At 60.5% G+C, this 19,171-nt stretch overlaps 1 protein-coding gene, 1 long non-coding RNA gene and 1 pseudogene across 10 annotated transcripts in view; 2 read left to right on the top strand and 1 right to left on the bottom strand.

Moving 5' to 3' along the window:
* The first annotated feature begins 2,956 nt into the window (after positions 1 to 2,956).
* LOC121083217 lies at positions 2,957 to 10,421 on the top strand (annotated as a pseudogene).
* Positions 4,045 to 19,171, bottom strand: part of STIM1 (stromal interaction molecule 1) — a 114,099-nt gene continuing 98,972 nt past the window's right edge. For 6 of the 9 annotated variants that reach the window (XM_040582583.1, XM_040582582.1, XM_040582585.1 and 3 more), the window contains one exon: positions 13,444 to 15,432. In XM_040582583.1, coding sequence (XP_040438517.1) covers positions 14,883 to 15,432 — 550 coding nt within the window. In that variant the 3' untranslated portion in view covers positions 13,444 to 14,882. Of the gene's footprint in view, positions 4,058 to 13,443; positions 15,433 to 19,171 lie in introns of those variants that run through there. The other 3 variants (XM_040582588.1, XM_040582589.1, XR_005826171.1) reach the window with 2 other exon arrangements.
* LOC121082925 lies at positions 11,683 to 13,443 on the top strand. The gene is made up of 3 exons (XR_005826179.1): positions 11,683 to 11,693; positions 12,297 to 12,309; positions 13,368 to 13,443. It is a non-coding gene; the product is annotated as an uncharacterized LOC121082925 (long non-coding RNA).

Raw genomic sequence — 19,171 nt, 5'->3', positions numbered from 1 at the left:
AGATGCGAGGCAGTGCCTGCTCAGCTGATAGCACAGTTAATCTGTACCTTGGGTCGACCACCCACAGACAATTGAGAGCTGATACCTGGTACCTTGCAGGAAGGCGCATGGTGAGGCTCACCCTTGTTTCTGCAGTAAACAAGCTCACTGGGATGCTGGCATTCCTGGACTGCAATCCCCTTGGATCAGGTACCTGGAGGGAGCTGTGCTGCACCCATGGACTTTGCACAAGAGCAAGCATTTCAGTGTCCCAGGGCTGCATGCAGACAAGAAACAGTTGCCTCTGAACAGCCCCCAAATGCCCATATTTCAGGGACCCCGCGCCACCGCCCCAGGAGATCCACTCTCAGCAGTGCACACCGTTGAACCTGGCCAGCGCTCCTGCCAGCTTCTCTGCTGCACACAGCCCCAGGAGAAAGGGATGGGGACTGGGAATGTGCTGGATTTCAGGGCCTCTGCAGCCCTTGGAGACAGCAGAGATGGAAGATCGTTTTCCACATGGCTAGGGTTTGCAGGTTGCTTTCCCAATGACCCATCCTGTTGCTTAGGAAGGGGTGAATCAAGGAAAAGGATGCTGTGCAGGACAAGTAAACACTAGATTAGCCCCCTCAAGCCTGGGCAGGGACACCGCATCACAGAGGCGGGATTTTTTATTTAATTCAAAACTGACTCCTTTTCTAAAATAAACCCTCACACTCCAGTGGGAGCAAAGCCTGGGCAGTCCAGCCTTTGGTTTGTTTTGCACATGAGATCAGGTCTGATCTTCTCATCTTTGTGGTCTGTGAATCATAATGCTGCTTCATCACTGAGTGACACTCCTCTGCCTTGAGCAGTTCTTCCCCCACAGGTTCCCACAGGTCGGGGAAACCGAGTCACAGCAGTACTGGGCTTGCCAGAGGTAGGGCTGGGATGAGAGCCACATGCTCCTGAGGCCCTGTGCTCCATCACCTGTGGGCTGCGCACAGGTGGGCTGTGAATAACCGTTTGCATCTGTTGTGACACTGATACTAAAAGAAATTTCCCATGCAACAACATCTATCACACCACTAGCCACTCTGGCCAGGGGCTGGGGAACAGTCCCCTCTCTTTCTTGCTCATCCTCTTCTCTCCAGGCAGTCTGACCTTGCTGGGGTGTGTGTGTCAGGAACTGTCCTGGAGGGACCTGGGGAAAGCTGCAGCCCAGGTGGGAGAGGGGACCTCCAGGGAAGGACCACGTGGCTGGAACAGGCAGGGTGCAGGCAGCATGCTTCACCCCGGGGAGGAGAGGAGGTTGCGGTGGGGTGGGACGCAGGACCAGCACAGTATTTGGTGTCATTCTCTCTGAAGTCTCAGGGTACTGAGCACCTCACAGAGCCCTTGCCAGGGTTCTCTATCTGCTTGTGCTGCAGCCCAACTTTTTCTTAGTCCAAGTAGCACACCTGAGCCTTGTGGCCCAGGGTCCAGGGCAGCTAAGACAACACATTTGTCTCAGAGAGATGCTGCTTTTTGGGAGATCGCTGGAGGGACCAGACCACTCTGGGTCCCCCAGGCATGACTTCAGCTCTGCAGAATGATTTGGGAGTTCCCTCAGTCCTTCCCATGGTGGCAGGACCTGTGCCCAAGGAGCCTGGTGCTGATGGAAGGGATCACAGCCCCAAACCCTGCTGTGACCTTGCAGCTCCCTGTAGTGCTGCCAGCCGTGCCCTGGGAGCAGAGCAGCTGTCCTGCAGCCTCTGCGGGCCCTGGGGCCCCACCGAGCCACGGGCAGGCTGCAGGAGCAGTTGGGGAAGTGTCGCAGCACTCTCCAAACTATCAAGCTGCAACAAGGTCTTTTACCACCACATACCATCACACTCTTCATGCCAGTCCCTCTGCTGCCTTCTCCTAGTCTAGCCTCATCCAGGGCACACTCTCTCTTCTCTTGCTTCTTCCTCTCTCTCCTCCTTGGCTGCCCAACCCCTTAACAGAACCAGCCACAGCTGCACCTTATCTACATTGGCCAACCCGCCACCCCTGAAGCCAGCCCACAGCTGTATATTATCAATTATCCCAGCTTCATTCCTCTACAGGGAAGTAATTCACGATAACAAGTGAGACATAATATCCCTGTTCTCTCTCCCTACCATGCTCATTCCCTCTTCAGCAGAGGTGCCAGCAGGGCCAGGGTGCTGGGTCTGGGGCTAGCAAGAGGTGCAAGCTCCCATCACCTTGCTGGTCCCCCACCTCTGTCTATGCCAAGTGACGGGCTGCACAGGGTGCACAGCATCAGGTCTCCCCTCCCTGCATCCAGCACCACTTTGTTGTGGTGCAGCATGAGCTGACAGCTATAGCCCTTGCCCAGGGGTTCCTTGGCAGGGTGCGTAGTCAGGACCCTGGCATTGGTGGGAGCTGGAGATAGCCCCACTGGCAGGAGGGCTTTGATGGGTGATGCATCAAGCAGTGGCAAGCACCCCTGCACCCACCTTCATCTGCCTGGCACGGGGGTGGGTGCCAGTCCAGGCAGTCCCTGTGTTTAGATAGTCCTAGGTGCATAAAGCAGAGCAGAGGTGAAAACCCATCATGGGGTGGTGGTGAATGCCCCCTGCTGACTTTCATGCTACAGGAGGATCTGCTGGATCAAACCTGCCCAGAGTTTTAAGGCTGGGGTCTGCCTGGACCTGCGCCTGGCTCCCAGAGCCTGGGGAGGAGCACAGAGCTCTGGACCAGCTCAAGCCTCCCATGTCCCATGTGACCCACCATGGGCTCCTGCTGGGCAGGTTTCAGGGAGACCCCCAAAGCCCCTTTGGGAACCAGATACCTTTTCAGGGAGAGCTTGCCATGCCCAGCCCTGCTGAGGAGCCTTGCGGGTTTTGCAGCCTGCAGCCAGTGGTTCCTGATGCTTTTCTCCCCTCTGCAGGTCAACATCTTCCAGATGGAGGATCCAACTGCTGACCCCACCAGCCAGCCCTGGTCAGGACCCCCACCCCAGCCTGAGAACCCAGCCCCCAGCCTGCCCCAGGAAACCTGGGCCGGCAAGTATGAGTTCCTGCTGCCCTGCCTGGGCTACTGCACGGGGCTGGGCTATGTCTGGCACTTTCCTTACCTGTGTTACTGCAATGGAGGAGGTAAGTCCCCACTGTGGGCACACACACCCCTTCCCTGGACACCCAGGCACTGTTCAGTTCTCCTGGATGGAGGCCAGAAGCACGGGGAGCTGGGGAGGGACAGTGTGCCTGTGCATGGGGGCTGCACTCTCCAGGACAGAAAACATGGGTACTGGTGGGATTCAGGGTCTTGTGTGGCCCATCTGGACACCACCACTTTAACCCCACCATGAGGACCATGGAGGAAGGATGCTTTAAGAGTTCAAAGCATCCCCCCAGGAGTCTGCCAGAGGAATTCTCCTGCACCTGCTGTCATTCAGAGATGTCCCTGCCTCTGGGGCAAGCCCAGAGCAGCCTGCAACACTGTCCTGGGTGGTTTGGGCCAAAAAGCGCTGCCTCCAGGCATAGCCCATCCGCAGAACGTCTCTCCTCCAGGCAGAGTATCTCTGCCCTGGCCTGCAGAAGCAGGGCTTGGCCCAAAAGTGACCCCCCTGCAGCCCTGTCAGCCCCTCTGCAGCAGCGGTAGCAGGGACCATCAATCTGGTGCTGTGCAGCTGCAGGCTGTTGTGCACAGTGCATGGAGGTGCATGGCCCAATTCAGTCGTGCAGGAGTGCCTGGGAAGGTAGCCAAATGGGGGCAGTAACCTGTCACATTTCTAGGGCAGGACATGTTCAGCATGTCACTGGTGCCTGGTAACAATGGCCCAGGAAGATGCAGTGCTGTGTCTCTGGGCTGCGGAATGGGAGAAACGTCCCCAAAGGTCATTCCTGAGCTCCTCACTGCTTCTGCTGCCCTGACATGGTCTCCTTTTGTACCCAGAAGGAGGGCCCACCTCTCCTCATCTGGCCCTTACTAGCATTGCCGTGCCTTGAGCCCACATCCCTCTGCCATCTCCCTTTACACTGGGCATCACTGAAGTCTGCACCGCTCTGCTGCTGCCTCCAGATCCCCGATGCTCTGTAGGCTTGCAGCCTGCCCAGCCCCACAGCCTGCCCTCCCCGGAGCAGTCTGTGGGGGTTTTACTGCACTGGTTTTCTACATTCATTCCAAACTGCCCGGTTAAATTGGTGATTTTCCCTTTGCCCCATGGATGCCCCTTAAATCACTGTAACTGAAGTCATTTGCTAACAGGCCAACTGATTTCTTCAGGGCATGGCTGGATGTCAGGCAATTTTGTGTGGTGGCGACAGCCACCGGGCAGTCAGGCATGTGGCACAGGAGTATGGGACCCTGCCTGGCACTCCATGGCCCCCCAGACCTCTGCCCCATGCCCCAGCCATCCTCGACACCACAGGTGTCCCTGGCTGAGCTGATGCGAGCAGCTCTGGCTCTGAAATGCCATGCCCCGTGTGCACTTGCTCCTGCCAATAACTAGGGCTGGCACCCATCCCTGCAATGCCATGCTGGTCTGGGGCAGCACCCATGCCTCAGCAGGATGTATCAGGGCTGGGCTGTGCCGAGCTTTGCGTCTCGCCTAGCCAGGGGGGAGTTTGGCCCTTGGTGCAGTGCTTGCTGCTGGGAGATGGGGCTGGGGTGCAGGCTTGGCTGCGGATCCTCCTGGGGAGACATCTCCTTTTTCTCGGGGGGCTGCACAGCCTGGCCCATGTTAGCACTGAGACCAGGGATGGGGAAGAGGGGGAAGGAGAAGCGGCTGCGCCTGTGGGAGTTGCTGCACCCACTGGTGCATGCCCTGGGGTGCAGGGATGGGGGTGGCAGTGGGGTGACCTGCTCCAAGGACCAGGGACACAGACATAGCCATACCCACCTGGTGCAGCCTCCCCCATCGTGGCGGCCTTTGGCACAGCTGCAGAGAACACTGGGATTTTCCCTTGCTGCAGTGACCACAGGCATGCAGGACACTCCTCTCCTCCCATTTCTGCTGCTCCCACCACCCATCACATGCTGCTCACTCCCCAGGCCCTCTCCCAGGGCTGCCTGCACCACATGGGACCACGCGTGCCCAAAGCTGGGTGCTCCCTCGGGGCCGGGAAGGGGCAGGAGATGGGCTTTGCTGCAGGAGCCTTGTGGGGTCCATCACCCCAGGGCCCTTGCAGACCCCTTGTCCCAACAGTGTGAGGGCAGCTTTGGCCAAGCACAGTGATGGGTGTGCTTGCCACTGGATGTCACTGCCGCCTGCCTGGCGTGCAAGGCTCACACTGCCAGCACGAGAGGGACAAGGAAACGGATCGCTGCCCACCCTGTGAGTGGCATTAGCCAAAGGGCCTCGAGATCAGCAGGAGGAATGGGGATGCAGGGTGAGCTGCTGCTCCTTTGGCCTCCTGCCCCAAGGGATGGGGATGGGGGCGACAGGCAATTGTGGGGGTTTTTATCCCACAGTCATGGACCTTGGGAGGTCAGGAGGTTTGTCCCCATGCAGCACCGCTTGCAGAAGACCCCTGCAGTGCCAGCACCCGTGGGACACATTGGACCGACTGTAAAGCAGCCAGAGCCACCATTTCCCAGTGTCGTGGGCAGGGCAAGGACATGCTGCACGGATGGTATCTCCAGCTGCAGGGAGCCAGTGGGACTGGAGCACCATCACCCCTCACTCCCAGCATTTGCCAACAGCCAAGCAGGAGTTCCTGATGTCCCAGTGGGACTTCAAACCCACGGTGGTCCCCTCCTCCCCAGGCTGAGCCCTGCAAAGCCTCTGCCAGAGCTGCCTGGTGATTCCCCTGCAGTATGCGCAGCAGATGTGGAGGCAGCCTGCCCCCCTCCAGCACTGTGCTAATGAGAGCCGGCCTAATGAGCAGCCAGCCCCACATCTGGTCTGTCAGCGAGGCTACGGGGGGAGCGGGGTTTGAATACAGCATCGAGGCTACGGGGGAGCGGGGTTTGAATACAGCATCGTGGCTGGAGAGCTGCTCCACCGCAGGGAGCAGCGATCACTGTGCCAGAGCTTTGCCACCGGGAGAGGATGGGCTTGGGCTGCAGCTGGCTGCCAGCTGGGAAATGCCGTTTTCTCCCCTGGAAAATGTCCTTTTCCGGAACAAATTTGGCCTGGCTGAGGCTGCACAGAGCGATGGAGATGTCAGTGTATCGCCAGAAGAAACACCAGGATTTGCTGTGGACGCATCCCAGGGCCCTGCATATCCCGCAGTCCTGAGCACCACTGCAGCACCCGCGGCCGCACCCCAGTGCTGCTCCCACCACTGAGCCCAGGCCAGGGCCAGCAGGATCCCACTGTGGGGCTCATGGAGAACTCGTCTGCTGGGGATGGCCCCCAGGCTGGAGCCAGCAGCCCCCAGGAGTTTTCCCTGCTCTGCTGCATCCTGCCTGGACACATGTCCCTGCCATGTGTCCAAACCATGCATGTCTGTCCCCTGGGGAGCCTGGACTGGTGCCAGCCATCCCCCCCCCCCGACACACTTCCACTCTCCTCCCAGGTGTCTTCTTCATTCCCTATTTCACCATGCTGCTCATCACGGGGCTTCCGCTCTTCCTGATGGAGCAGAGCCTGGGCCAGTACAGGATCACAGAGCCCATCACTGTCTAGAAATGCTGCCCACTCCTGAAAGGGAGGGCTGGGGGCACCTCTCCTTCCTGTCCCCACAGCTGGCTGGGCTGCGGGAAGGGGTGCAAGGTGGGCATGGGGGCTGAGATACCCCCTTGGTGAGGCCCCAGCCTGTATGCGAGTCCCTGGGCAGCCCCAGGCAAGTCTGCCACCTTTCTAGCCCCTTGGACTCATGCTGGGGCCAGGGGTCTGTGGGATGCTGGTGGGCCCCTGCCTCCCACCTCAGCAGGTCATTTCCTTACGCAGGCATTGGCATTGCCATGCTGACGGTGTCCTCCATGGTGTCCCTTTACTACAATGTCATCATCGCCTGGGCTTTCTAACTACCTGGGCTCCTCCTTCCAGAGCCCCCTGCCCTGGTCCTGAGATGCCCACAGGAACAGGGACCTCTGCCAAATCAGTGGCCCCCAGGCGGGCAATATTGCAGGGTCTGGTCCCAGGGTGGGATGCTACAGGGTCAGGCACCGCACGAGGTGCCTAAAGAGGAAAGTCGGGCCTGGGCTGGGGACAGGGACAGGAGAGACGTTGGGGATGGTGGTGGTAGTAGTGGCAGTGACCTGCCGGGGCTGTGTGTTGCAGAACATGTTGGGGAGTGCCAGCTGGGTCAGTGCCAGTGGGGCTTTCTGGAAGTAAGTCCCTGGGTGGCAACATCGATGTGTGCCTCCAACATTGATCCGTGTCTGGGGGTCTGGGTCCGGCTCCACCTCCCCTGGTCCTGAAGGGCCAGGGCTGAGCCCCCACAGGCAGTAATGCTGGAGGCTTTGTGAAAGGTGGAGGGGTGGGCAATTGCAGAGGTGACGAGGGTGCCTCGCATTCCCCATCCCTCTGACCCATGTCCCTGCACCGCAGCGAGCAGGTGCTGGGGGTGATGCACAGCTCTGGCCTCAGGGACCCCAGCCCCATGCACTGGCCCCTCGCCCTGTGCCTGCTGGCTACCTGGATCCTCATCTTCCTTTGCATGCTGAAGGGCATCCACAGCTCAGACAAGGTGAAAGGCAACGCGAGGGGGACAGCAGGGGGGCTGCCGTGCTGGCAGAGCGGGGCTGGGCTGAGCTGTGCCCCACACAGGTGGTGTACTTCACAGCTATCTTCACCTACGTGGTCATCCTCATCATCATCACCCAAGGGACCACACTGGATGGCTCCCTCAAAGGGATCTGCTTCTACCTCTCTGCAGACTGCAGCAGGCTGCAGAGTGCCCAGGTAACCCCGCACCAGGGCTGAGGGGTCCCTGACAGCAGCGATCTCCCCCCTCCCACAGTTGGGAGCAGCGGGGCAGGCTGGGCTGAGGAGTCTTGCAGCCCCCCCTCATCATTGTCCCCCAGGTGTGGAGTGATGCAGCATCGCAGATCTTCTGCTCTCTGGGCATCGTGTTCATGGGTCTGCTCTCCATGGCCTCCTATAACACATTTGACAACAACATCACCCGGTGAGTGGGGCTGCGGGATGGGGGGTGCAGGCTGTCAGGGAAACCCCAGGTTGCAGCTGGGGAGCAGCAGGGTGGTGATGGGGAGGTCTGAGCCCCACAGCCCATTGGGTTGCCCCCATCTCCATCCTCATCCCATGGGCATGGGGCTGTGATGCCCTCCCTGGCAGGGACATCTTGGTCATCACCATCAGGAACTCCTCCACCAGCTTCTTCATGGGCTTTTTCATCTTCTCCGTGCTGGGGCACATGGCCTGGAGGGAGCAAGTCACCACAGACAGCATCACCAACTCAGGTGTGGGCTCGGGGCTCAGGGACTCATGCCATGCCATGCCATGGCAGGGAACATCCCAGTGCCCTGCACAGGGACAAAGCCATGGGGCTGCAGCTGAGCTCACATCCAGCCTGGCTACTGGCTTGCTGGGCTTGGCCCATCTCACCACGGTGTGCCCTTCCACGCTTCCCTTCATCTCACCCCCAGGCCCCTGGCTGGCATTCATGGTGTACCCTGAAGCCCTCTCCCTGCTGCCTGGCTCCCTGTTCTGGTCCATCCTCTTCCTTATGTTCTTCATGCTGGGAGTGGACACTTTGGTGATTGTCACCTCAGGCAGCCCCATGTTCTGCCCTGTGCCTGGCCTTGGGGTGCCAGGTATCCCCATCTCGGGCATGCAGATGGCATGACGTGCATGGGCCAGGATGGTGCTGTGCTAGGGGTGATGCATGACCCCACACATGTAGGGCTGCACCCAAAGTCATGGGGCGGGGATGCAGCCACATCCCACTGGCACAGGGCATGGGATTCTCCACGTACCCAGGTGTCACAGGGATGGGAATGTGCATGGGGACAGTGCCCTGCAATGCCTCCTCTGTGAGGACCATCCCCTGTGTCCAGTCTGGGGAGGCAGAGACCAGGACAACCACCCCCGCCACTGACATCCCCCATCCCTCAGTTTGGGAACACTGAGAGCATCACTACGGCCCTCCTGGATGAGTTCTCAGCCCTGCCTGATGGGGGGAGGAAGACAGCATTGCTGGGTGCTCTCTGCACCTCCTTCTACCTTCTGGGACTGCTGCTGGTCGACCCGGTACCAGGGTGGAGGATAGGGAGCAGCCTCCTCTCCCTCCAATCTCTGCACAAGTCCTCAGGTGGGAGGATGGAGGGCTGTGCGTGGGCCCTGGCATCGATGGTGTCGTGGGGTGCCCTCGCTGCCCCAAGCTGTGCTGACTCTGTCCCTCACCACCTCACAGGGAGGCATTTTCTGGTTCACCCTCGTTGACATCTACAGCACCTGCTTTGGGCTGATCATTCTTGCCTTCTTCACGCACCTGGGCATCGCGTTCTGCTATGGTGAACACAGCAGGCAGTTCGAGGCACGCTGCAGCTGGTGCTGAGGGGTGCAGTGGGGTGCAGCCAGCATGCGGTTGAGGTGCTGCCAGCCCTGGGGCACTGCTGTCACAGGGTGATGGCGCAGGGCAGCCTCTGGCTACGACACTGCCAAGGCTCAGCCTTCCTGGGGCTCCGGGCAAAGTGTAGTCGGGCTCTGCAGGGTGCACCTGTGGCTGGGGACAGCTTGAGGCTTGGGTGGGCAGGGAGTTACCCCTGCCCTGCCCACCACGTGCAGCTCAGCCCTGCAAGGAGATGCTGCAAAGCCAAGGTGCAATCCTCCCTGTGTATGGGGAATGCAATTTCCTCTCCACCCGTTGAAGTATGGTGGGTGTTCAGCACCCAGCACTGCCACAGCTCAGCCCCAGCATGGGGTGTCATGGGTGCCCTGGAGAGGGTGCAGCTGGCAGGGCTGCGCCAGGGGCAGGCAGGGGCCTGACCCTCTCCCGGGGCTACCTGCAGGCATGAACCAGTTCTGCCAGGACATCGTGGACACAATGTGCCGGTGCCCACCCTGGTGCAGCCACGTGCTGGGCTACTGCAGGGTGTGCTGGGCCTTGTTTACCCTCTCCCTTCCTCTGGTAAGCACCACGTATCCGCATGGAGCTGGAGGTTGAGGGGAGAAGAGCTCACCTCCCTCCATCTCTCCCTCCCCTCTGAGAGGGGCAGCTCTCGCTGTGGGTTTGGAGTCAGACCTCCCCAGTCCCAGCACCCTCCTGGGCCTCTCTGTGGCTACTGGAGGGAGTTTGGGGCAGCCCTGGGTGTCCCTGAGGTGCCCAGCTGGGCCATGACCCCTGGGGCAAAGCAGTGCTGCAGTGTCACATTGCTCCTGCCTGCTCTGCCCTTCAGTTCACGCTGATCTACACCTTCCTGGACCTGTACAGTGTGCTCCTGCACTACGGCACCCACAAGTACCCAGTCTGGAGCACAGCCTGGGCATCTGCATGGGCATCCCCACCTGCCTGCAGATCCCACTCTGGGCCACCGTGGCCCTGTGTTGCGAGTCAGAGATGCTGAGCAACATGAGTGTGTGAGGCGGGATGGGGCATGGGGACAGGGATGAGGCAGGGGCAGTGCAGGGGCTGCCTTGGTGCTGGGGATGGGGCAGAAGAGGCCAGTGATGGAGCGAAGGTGACACTGACCCTTCCCCAAGAGAGAAAAAGGGTTGGAGCTGGGGCCAGGGCGAGCGGTGGGGTCTGAGCCCCTCTGTGGCCATGGCCGCGGCTGCCCCTTCCCACAGTGATGCAGCCACTGCTCACCCTTGCCTACTTCCAGCACTTCCAGAAAGCCACCCATCCTCTGAGCTCCTGGAGGATGGCCACTGCCCGGGACGTGGCTGGAGATGTCATCGATATGCCTTTTACCCTCAACCTGGCCAGCAGCTGCTTCACCATTCTGCCCAATGGCAGCAGTGAAGGCGGATGCCAGACCCAGGGCACCCCACGTCCTTGCTCAGAGCCCCCCAGGAAGACGGGACCCACTGGTGTTGGGGACACCTGCCCAGGGGCTGGCTGCTGGTGCGTGTGGCTCCCTTTGTGCCATCACCCATCCTGGCAGATGCAAACTGCTGATCCCAGCATATATTTAAATTCTTTTTCCTGGAAACGATCTGCAAGCTCCAAAGGTGTTTCTAGGGGACTCTCCGTGAACGGGACCAGCTGCCCAGGCCATGGTCCAGCCCTTCACCTGTCTCTGGGCAGTTGGCATGTCTCGTTGGAGCGGTCTGGGGGTGGCTGTGTGTGTCTCTAGCCCCAGCCCAGCAGTCCTGGCAGGACCAGCTGCCGGCAGAGTCCCTGACGTTGGTGGACACCTTGGGCAGGGGCTAGGCTGGCTGAGCCCACCATGGAGGTGGAAATGGCATGCTGATCCCTGGAGTGGGCTCCAGCCCCCATCAGCTAACCTTCCAGGCAGTGCTTGGGGCCAGTAGCCCTGGCACAGCTGGTACTGTGCTGCTGGCGGGCTGGGCTGGCCCAGAAGCCAATTCAAAGCCCCAAACCTGGGGCAGGTCCTCACTCACCTGTCCCATGCAGATGAGCAGGGCCAGAGCAGCCCCAGGGTCGGGTTTGTAGCCTCAGGCAGTTGCAAGTGCATGATGTGTTTGCTGCTGCTGCAATAAAGCTGGTTTCCAGAGCGATGTCACTGTGTGCAGGGTGCCACCACCCCCCGGGCTGTGGTCGTGCAGCACAAGCGAGGAGGGCTCAGTGCTGCCATCCCAGCCGGGTGCTCCTGCTGCCCAGGGCAGTGGTGTCCCTTGGCAGGGCTGCACCGACTGCCCTGCTGACACACCAGAGCCCCGCAGGGCCTGGGTGCAGCTCCTGCGGGATGGGACAGATCCTGCTGCACCCTCCCCTTGCATGCAGCCTCCAGCCTGACGGCCCTGTGCTGCCTGGCTGTGGAGCCCCAGCCCACGGGGCCTCATCCTGCTGCCTGCCCTCGGGCTCATTGCTGGGATGAGGGGACAATGTCCTGCAGGCTTCGGCTGCAGGAGCAGAGGGATGACAGCAGGGGAAGGGCTTCTGCAGGGGCTGAGGTTGCCCTGGGCCAGGTCAGCCGCTGCTGTCTTCACCAGGGAGGCCGAGAGGGCCCCAGGGAAATGGTTTTAAACCCACTCCCAGCAACGGTGTCCTTCCTGCAAGTCCCCAGCCCAGCCCTGCGGCAGCTGCACCCTCCCAGTGCCCCTGCCCGGCGATGTATGGGTGATGTACAGCTCCGCAGCTGTGTCGGCAGGATGAGGCCGTCCCCCAAGAGCAGAAACAGGGCAGCAGCAGCAGCTCACCCCGTGGCCTGGCACCACTGCACTGACCCAGGCAGCACGGGGTTCTTTTTGGTGCTGAGCAGAAGTACAGGTCCCAACCCCATCGGTGGGGACTCTTGTTTGTGGTCAGAGATCACAGGGCCACGGCGGACAGCCCTGGGGCAGGGGTGGTGGTGGCGGGGAACAAGTGCACCTGTCCATCCCTGCTGCCCGCTGGCCAGGCTGGGGCTGTGGGGCTGGCACAGTCCCCAGAGAACCCCCCTGCCACCAGCAGGCACCCAATGCCGTGCCCCGCCCCAGATGGGACCCCTGCTCTGCAGCCTGGGAAGGGCTGAAAGAAGAGAGTATGAGATGGTGGCTCGTAAAATAGACTACATGCTTTATTGGATTTAAAAGTTTTATGAAATGACAAAAAAAAAAAAAAAATCAAGAGTTGGCAGATGCATCAACAGTTGCCATTTGGTGGATCCCCAACCCCTTCTCCAGAAGCATCAACAGGTCTCCGCCACCACAAGCAGTGCCACCAGGCCCCTGGCTCCAGCCCGGGCAGCCCCTGCTCACCAGGCACCCATGGGACCCCACCGCCGCCGGCCCCGCTCCCAGAGGTGGCCGAGCTGCTCGGAGCCTGCCCTGCCCGTGGCGGCGGGGCGCCTGCAGCAGCAGCCCCGACCATGGGGGCCGAGCGTGGCGTCCCCCCTTCCCCACGCCTCAGAGCAGCCGCGGGGAAATGCAGGCACTTAAGTCATTTAGAGGAATTTTTCACTTATCTCAAAGCAACAGTGTAATTGTCTAACTACCACCTATGAAACAAAAAACACCTTTATAGCCCTTCCTGTATTGTCAACATACACATATATATTACTCTGGCATAAAGCAAGGCCCCGAGGGGCTTTCAGCATCCCACCCTGCCTCCTCTGCTTCCCCTTCCCCTGCCAGATGTGCATCCTCCTCTGCCCTCAGCAGGTGAAGCAGCTGGGGCGGCCTCGGGCAGCAGCCCACCTCTGGGGATGTGTGGGATGGCAGCACGGGGGGCTTGGGATGGAGGGGGGCAGTAGGGGCAGGGACCCCAGGCTTTGGTGGAGAGCTCTGGGGGGCAGGGCGTGTCGTGCCAGGCAGCAGCCCCCTGAGGGATGCGGGAGGGTGGCTGGGGTCTCCTCTGCTGGCCCGGCACTGGGTGCTGCAGGCAGGGGCTGTGGAGCTGTGCCTGGAGCGGGGCTTGTCACAGAGCGAGGCACCAAACGGAGCAGGACTTGGCCCACTGCGACAGCCCTGGACTGGGGACTCCCCCTCAGCAGCCAGGGCTTTGAGCAGCAGGATGCAACCCACAGCCTGCCGAGGGAGGACGAGGGAGGACGGGAGTGCTCCGGGCAGCAGTTTGGGACGGACTAAGCCCTGCCGCAGGCTGGCACAGCCAGGCAGACCCCGGCCTCTGGCTGGAGCGTGGCCTCAGGGCAGGGGTCCTCCCGCCCAGCGTCCTGCTGCCCACACTGCCCTTACCTCCATCCCCGCCTGCATCCCCTCGGGGAGGGTGCAGAGCCCCCAGCACCCGGGCTGAGGGCAAGCCCGCTTCAGGGGAGACCCTGGCGAGGGGAGGACATTTTCAGACTCCTGCCCACACAGCCTGCCTCTTCCCAGCCAAGGAGAGCCCCGCTGTGCCCTGCCAAACATGGACAGGGGACAGGGACCAGCCCCCGCAGCCCCCTCATTGTGCGGTCTGGCGGCTGCACCTGACTCTGCACCAACACCCCTTGGTGTTCCTCCATCACCCGCGACCCCACTGCTCGCCCCTCTGAGCCCCCAGGGCACGTCTGGGTTTGGAGGAGCTGGGTTTGGCGCCACGGCCGGCCAGGCAAAGCAGCTGGGTGGGCAGCTCTGTCCCACCACGGAAACCCATCGGGCTGCAGCTGCCTCCAGCGCAAGCGGGAAGGGGGTCAAGGGCACGCTGCGGGCAGAGCTCCTGGATGTGCAAGTACCGGCAAGGGCAGAGCCCTCCCTCACAAGGGCATTTTACTTGCTCTTGTTTATCAAGAGCACACAAACAGGGATTCCCCCAACCGTCATAGCGATGGGGGCCGGGGTGTCAAAAATGACTCACAGAAATGAGGAGAGAACCGCTGCAACGTCTGCGAGGCAGCTCGCCTGAACGCTCGCACCTGAGTCACCCCGAGAGCCGAGCACGCTGCCTCCTCAGGGAGCAGCCGGCCCTGCTCCGTGCACTCCCCAGCAGGCTCCCACCACCCCGACCTTCCATACAGCCTGTGCAAAAGTTGGAAGAGGCAGAAGAACCGGAAAAAGAAATTAATAATCGTAATAATAAAAAAAATAAAATAAAAAAATAAAACCACATTGAAACCAAACCCAAATGCCGTGTGGCTGAGCAGAGGCAGGAGTAACTGGAAGCCATGCACAGCAAAGCCAGGGACTGCAGCAATCGGAAGGGGAGAAAGGGCGGCTGTTCTCTTTGGGGGGAGCAGTCGTCGTCTTTTTTTTTTTTTTTTTCTTTTTTTTGTCTCAGAGATCAGGAAATAAATAAGTTTAAATAGCTCCTCCCACTGCCAGTGTTAGGTGAGGTGACTCAGAAACGGAGGGTGCGGAGGGGAGGGCAGTGGGTGCTGGCCAGCACCCGAGCCCGCAGGGTCCGGGCTGGGCGGGTGTGCTGTGTTCCCGATGCACGGCTGCCCCCCGGTCCCAGTGGGTCGTGCTCCTGGGTGGGTTTCCTCTTCCCCCCCCCGTCCTCTCTCTACTTCTTGGGCTTCTTGAAGATCTTTAGGGGGAACTTTTTCTTGCTCTGGCCGAGGTCAACCTCATCGCCTGTCAAGCTGCTGTCCTCGTCCCCCGGGCTCTTCTTGGCAGCCAGCTGCGGGATGCGGGTGCTCTTGGCGCTGCTGGGCCGGCAGTCAGAGATGGGGGAGGGGGTGTCGGGGTCGGTGGAGCTGGGGCTGTGGGACCGGGAGGAATCCGAGTGGCTGTGCTTGCCGGCTGTCGGGTGGCTGATCTCCCCCAGGCTGGAGGACTTCTCCATGCCGTGGTTCACCATCATCATCTTCTTCATCACCATGGGGCTCTCGGGCAGTCGCTCCGGCAAAGCCCCCAGGGCAGAGACTTCCACGTGCCTGCTGCCGCCGTTGGGGGTGGGCGCACCGATGGCAGGGTGGCCGGGGGCAGCCTCCTCGATGGACCTGGTCAGAAGGTTGGGCCGGGCAGCCAGCAGCTTGGGTGCAGAGCTGGGGATACGCTGGTGGTCGCTCAGGTGCGGGATGGAGGAGTCGGAGTCGCAGCGAGTTAAGTCTCTGGGATGGAGAGGATGGAGGGAAGAGAGAAGCTGTTAGTGCCGCTGGCCCGGCACCCCGGGGACATGCGCCCGAGCCCGTGCACACACGGATGCAGCAGCTGAGGGCAGCCGGTGGGCAGGGCGATGCAGGGGAACCCCCTCGAGGCAGCCCCGTCCTGCGCTGATGGCTTGCAGCGAGCCCCCGGGGAGCAGGAGCGGGGCAGATGCTGATCCCACTCCTGCCACCTCGCCCTCTGGTTCTGCTCCTCTGTACCAGTGCCAGCAGCACAACTGCGGTGGGCACCCCCAGGGACGGGGGGGCTTGTCCAGCCCCATGCCAGCTACCCAGCAGATGGGGCGATGCGACCCACCCCCCCCCCCCCGGCACAGGCAGGCAGGGCTGCTCGCTGCCTCTCCCCAGCACAGGTGAGTGCACCGCTGGCACGTGCCCCGCACAAGGCAGAGCGCCACGCGGAGCTGGAAGGAAGCACCGTACACGGAGGCAGAACCAGAGGGATCGAGGCCCCAGTCCACAAGGCAGCAGCCAGCACTCAGCTCTGAGCCTGAGGGTCCAAAGGCACCAGCCATGGCTCCAGCGGCCCTCGGCCAGGCACAGCAGGGCTGCCGGCAGCTCCCTCCCGCTCCCTTGAAAATGACCCTGCCAGCCTGCTTCTTTCCCACAGATCCCAGTGGGAGATGGGCCAGGGAGCTCATCACATTGCACAGCTCGCTCTGGCCCACAGAGAAGCGGTACAGCTGAGAGAGCTGACGCTCTTCTAGCTGCAGGACTGGGGGCAACTTCCTCGGAGGGCTCCTCTGCATGTGCTCAGGTCGCGTCTGTGTGCGTGCGGCCCCCTTTGCCCCTCCGAGCCGCGAGGCTGCAGCCTGACCACACGCAGCCCTGGGACAGAAAGCGCCAGACGGGCTGTTTCCCCCTGTTCCTGGGTCAGCCCGTGGAAACCTCTAATCCTGGAGGGAGGAATTAGAGGTTCAGCTTTCCCGTGCGAAGCCATGCCCGAGCGGCGTGCTCCTGACACGCAGCTGCCTGTGGTCGCTGCCTGCAGACCCTCTGCTGCACAGCGGTTTGTGCCCCCCGCCTGGTGCCAACTTGTGATTTCAAATGGCATTGGAGTGTTGCTGCGCCAGCCTGAGGAGCTCCCAGATCTTTTGGAAATGGAGAGTGGGAGGTAGGAGGAAGGGAGAAATGGAAAATCACAGCTTAGTCCTTCCAGCCGGGATCACCCAGGTGGGTGCAATGCTGCTGTACCTGACATCCCCACAGGCCCTGCCAAAGCCTGCCAGCGTGCCCACCAGCTGGACAAACAGCTACGCTGCTCCTGCTACCACCTACTTGAACGCTAGCCTCAAGACTTGGATGCCACGCAGCCAGCCCCCTCCTGCCTGCCAGGGCAGGCACAGGCAGGGAGGGCTGGGGGCTGCCAGGGGACACAGCCCCTGCCTCATGCTGTCCACACAGACTGGAGCCAAGTGGTAAAGAATGGGAAAGGCAAATGGAGAGAAAAGGAGCAAAGAGAAGCGAAAGGGTGTGAGAAGAGAAAGGAGGCGTTTACCACTTTCTCAGCCTCTCCGCTCCAGGTGCAGCCCTCCCCACCCCCCCACGCAGCTGAGCCCCAGGACCTGGGTGACTGTGCCCTGCCCAGCCCTGCCATGCTCAGCACCAAACCTGTCTGGTACGGCACGTGAAAAGCCCCTAGTTCCTCTTTTATGATACCAGCATAAATACCATGATGCTCAGAGGGCTGGAGCCCCTCTGCTGTGGGGACAGGCTGGGAGAGCTGGGGCTGTGCAGCCTGGGGAGGAGAAGGCTCCGGGGAGACCTTAGAGCAGCTCCCAGTGCCTGGAGGGGCCGACAGGAAAGCTGGGGAGGGGCTTTGGGCAAGGGCAGGGAGCGGTGGGACAGGGGGGAATGGCTTGAAGCTGAGAGAGGGGAGATTTAGGTTGGACGTGAGGAAGAAACCCTTCCCCGTGAGGGCGGCGAGGCGCTGGCCCAGGCTGCCCAGAGCAGCTGTGGGTGCCCCATCCCTGGCAGGGCTCAAGGCCAGGCTGGACGGGGCTGGGAGCAGCCTGGGCTGGGGGGAGGGGGCCCTGCCCCTGGCGGGGGGTGGGACTGGGTGGTCTTGAAGGTCCCTTCCAACCCAAACAGTTCTGTCATTCTGTGATTGCCCTCCATAATGGTAACAAGGGTATTTTTTAACAAAACCCACCACATAAACTTGTGCCCTCATTTAACAGCTCCATAGGAATATGTGAAGGGAAAGGGGTATTAAAATACCTCGCAGATGGTTAGGATACGGCCCAAGATCCACTGTGAGAGCCCAGCTGTGAAGACTGTCTCATCTCTTATTTTAACAAGAAGAAAATAGCCCCAGGCATATCTGGAATAGTCCTTGCCTTTCAACCACACACAACTGAGCCCATCTGACATCCGAGCGATGGAGAGCTGCATCCTCAAGGTTAGCAGCAGGCAGGGGAGAACAGGAACTGAACAATTTGGATGGTGTGAAATCCCCAGCTATTCTGAGTGAGCATCTTGGAGGCCATCCAAGGGAGACAACTGCGATGAAACACACCGTATGGAGCCACAGGAGCTCCCAATTCCTCAACGCCACCGGCAGATACCGCAGCTCCGCAGAAGGTCGCTGTCATGGCCCGCGGCCCACAGCTTTCACTGGGATGACTGGGGTGGGTCATGGGCAGTCAGCTTTGGGAACAGCAGCATCAATAAAACTTAATGGAACTGAACACAGAGTATTTCAGAGCCGTCTTCCAAAAGGTGGACACCAGTGGCACCCACACAAGCCAGGGGGCTCGAGACCTCAGGCTGCTGCCAGTAAATGGAGAATAAAGACGTAACTGCAATCACAACAACTCAAGTCCTTTCCTTTAGGAAAGTGAGGAGTCTCATGCTCTTCTTGAATGTTTCTTACTCACACCATTGCTTACCGCATCTGCAAAGGGGAAATTTCTGTTGAGGAATTTCTGACAGGCCACTCACTGTGTCACCTCTCTCAAGAAAGGGTGGCAGAAGCCATCAGCACATGCTCAGCTGCTGTCGAGAGATGCTGCGAGGGTGAGCTGGTGCCGAGCAACATGCTTTCAGAGGTTTATTTCCTCCACGAATACTTGGAAAATGCCCCCTTTCCATGAAAACAAAGCTGACTTTGGCCACGTGGTTTGGCACCAGCCCTACAGACCGATGCCAAGTGAGCGAAGGCAGCGGTCGGTGTGTCCTCCCGGATGGTGCTCGCTCCCAGCACACTGAGAAGGAGCAAGGCTGCTGCAGAAGCTGCGTCCTCTGAGCTGCCCATCCTGCTGCCCACACATCTGCTGGTCAGCAGCGTTGAGTTCAAGGGAAAAAGGTCCATCATGACTCTGCTCAGCCACCACCATACAGGCAGATGTATGAGGCAGCAGGGCAAAACCCTGGCTGGAGATGACGCTGATCTGAGCCAGGACCACAGGCAGGCAGGACCACCTCCAAGCAGTGCAGGCAGGTCCACAGTGCCCACTCTGGACTCATTCCAGCTGATCCCACCAGGCTGGCATACCGCTCTAGCGGGGTCAGATCACCGATTCCCTGCAGACCTCAGTGCAAAAAGCATTGCACCCACTGCTGAAGTGCACCCAATGAAGTGGCTGAGCATAGTGCAGGTGCAGCACACCATGGCCAGTGAAGGCAGGTTTAGACAGTAACACCTGCTCGCTTGAAATTCAACTTTGTAATCCACTGAAGTGGA

The sequence above is a fragment of the Falco naumanni genome, chromosome 2, assembly GCF_017639655.2.
Source record: "Falco naumanni isolate bFalNau1 chromosome 2, bFalNau1.pat, whole genome shotgun sequence".
Taxonomy (NCBI): Eukaryota; Metazoa; Chordata; class Aves; order Falconiformes; family Falconidae; genus Falco; species Falco naumanni.
The sequence above is the reverse complement of the archived record's forward strand: the minus strand, read 5'-3'. Positions and strand labels throughout refer to the sequence as shown.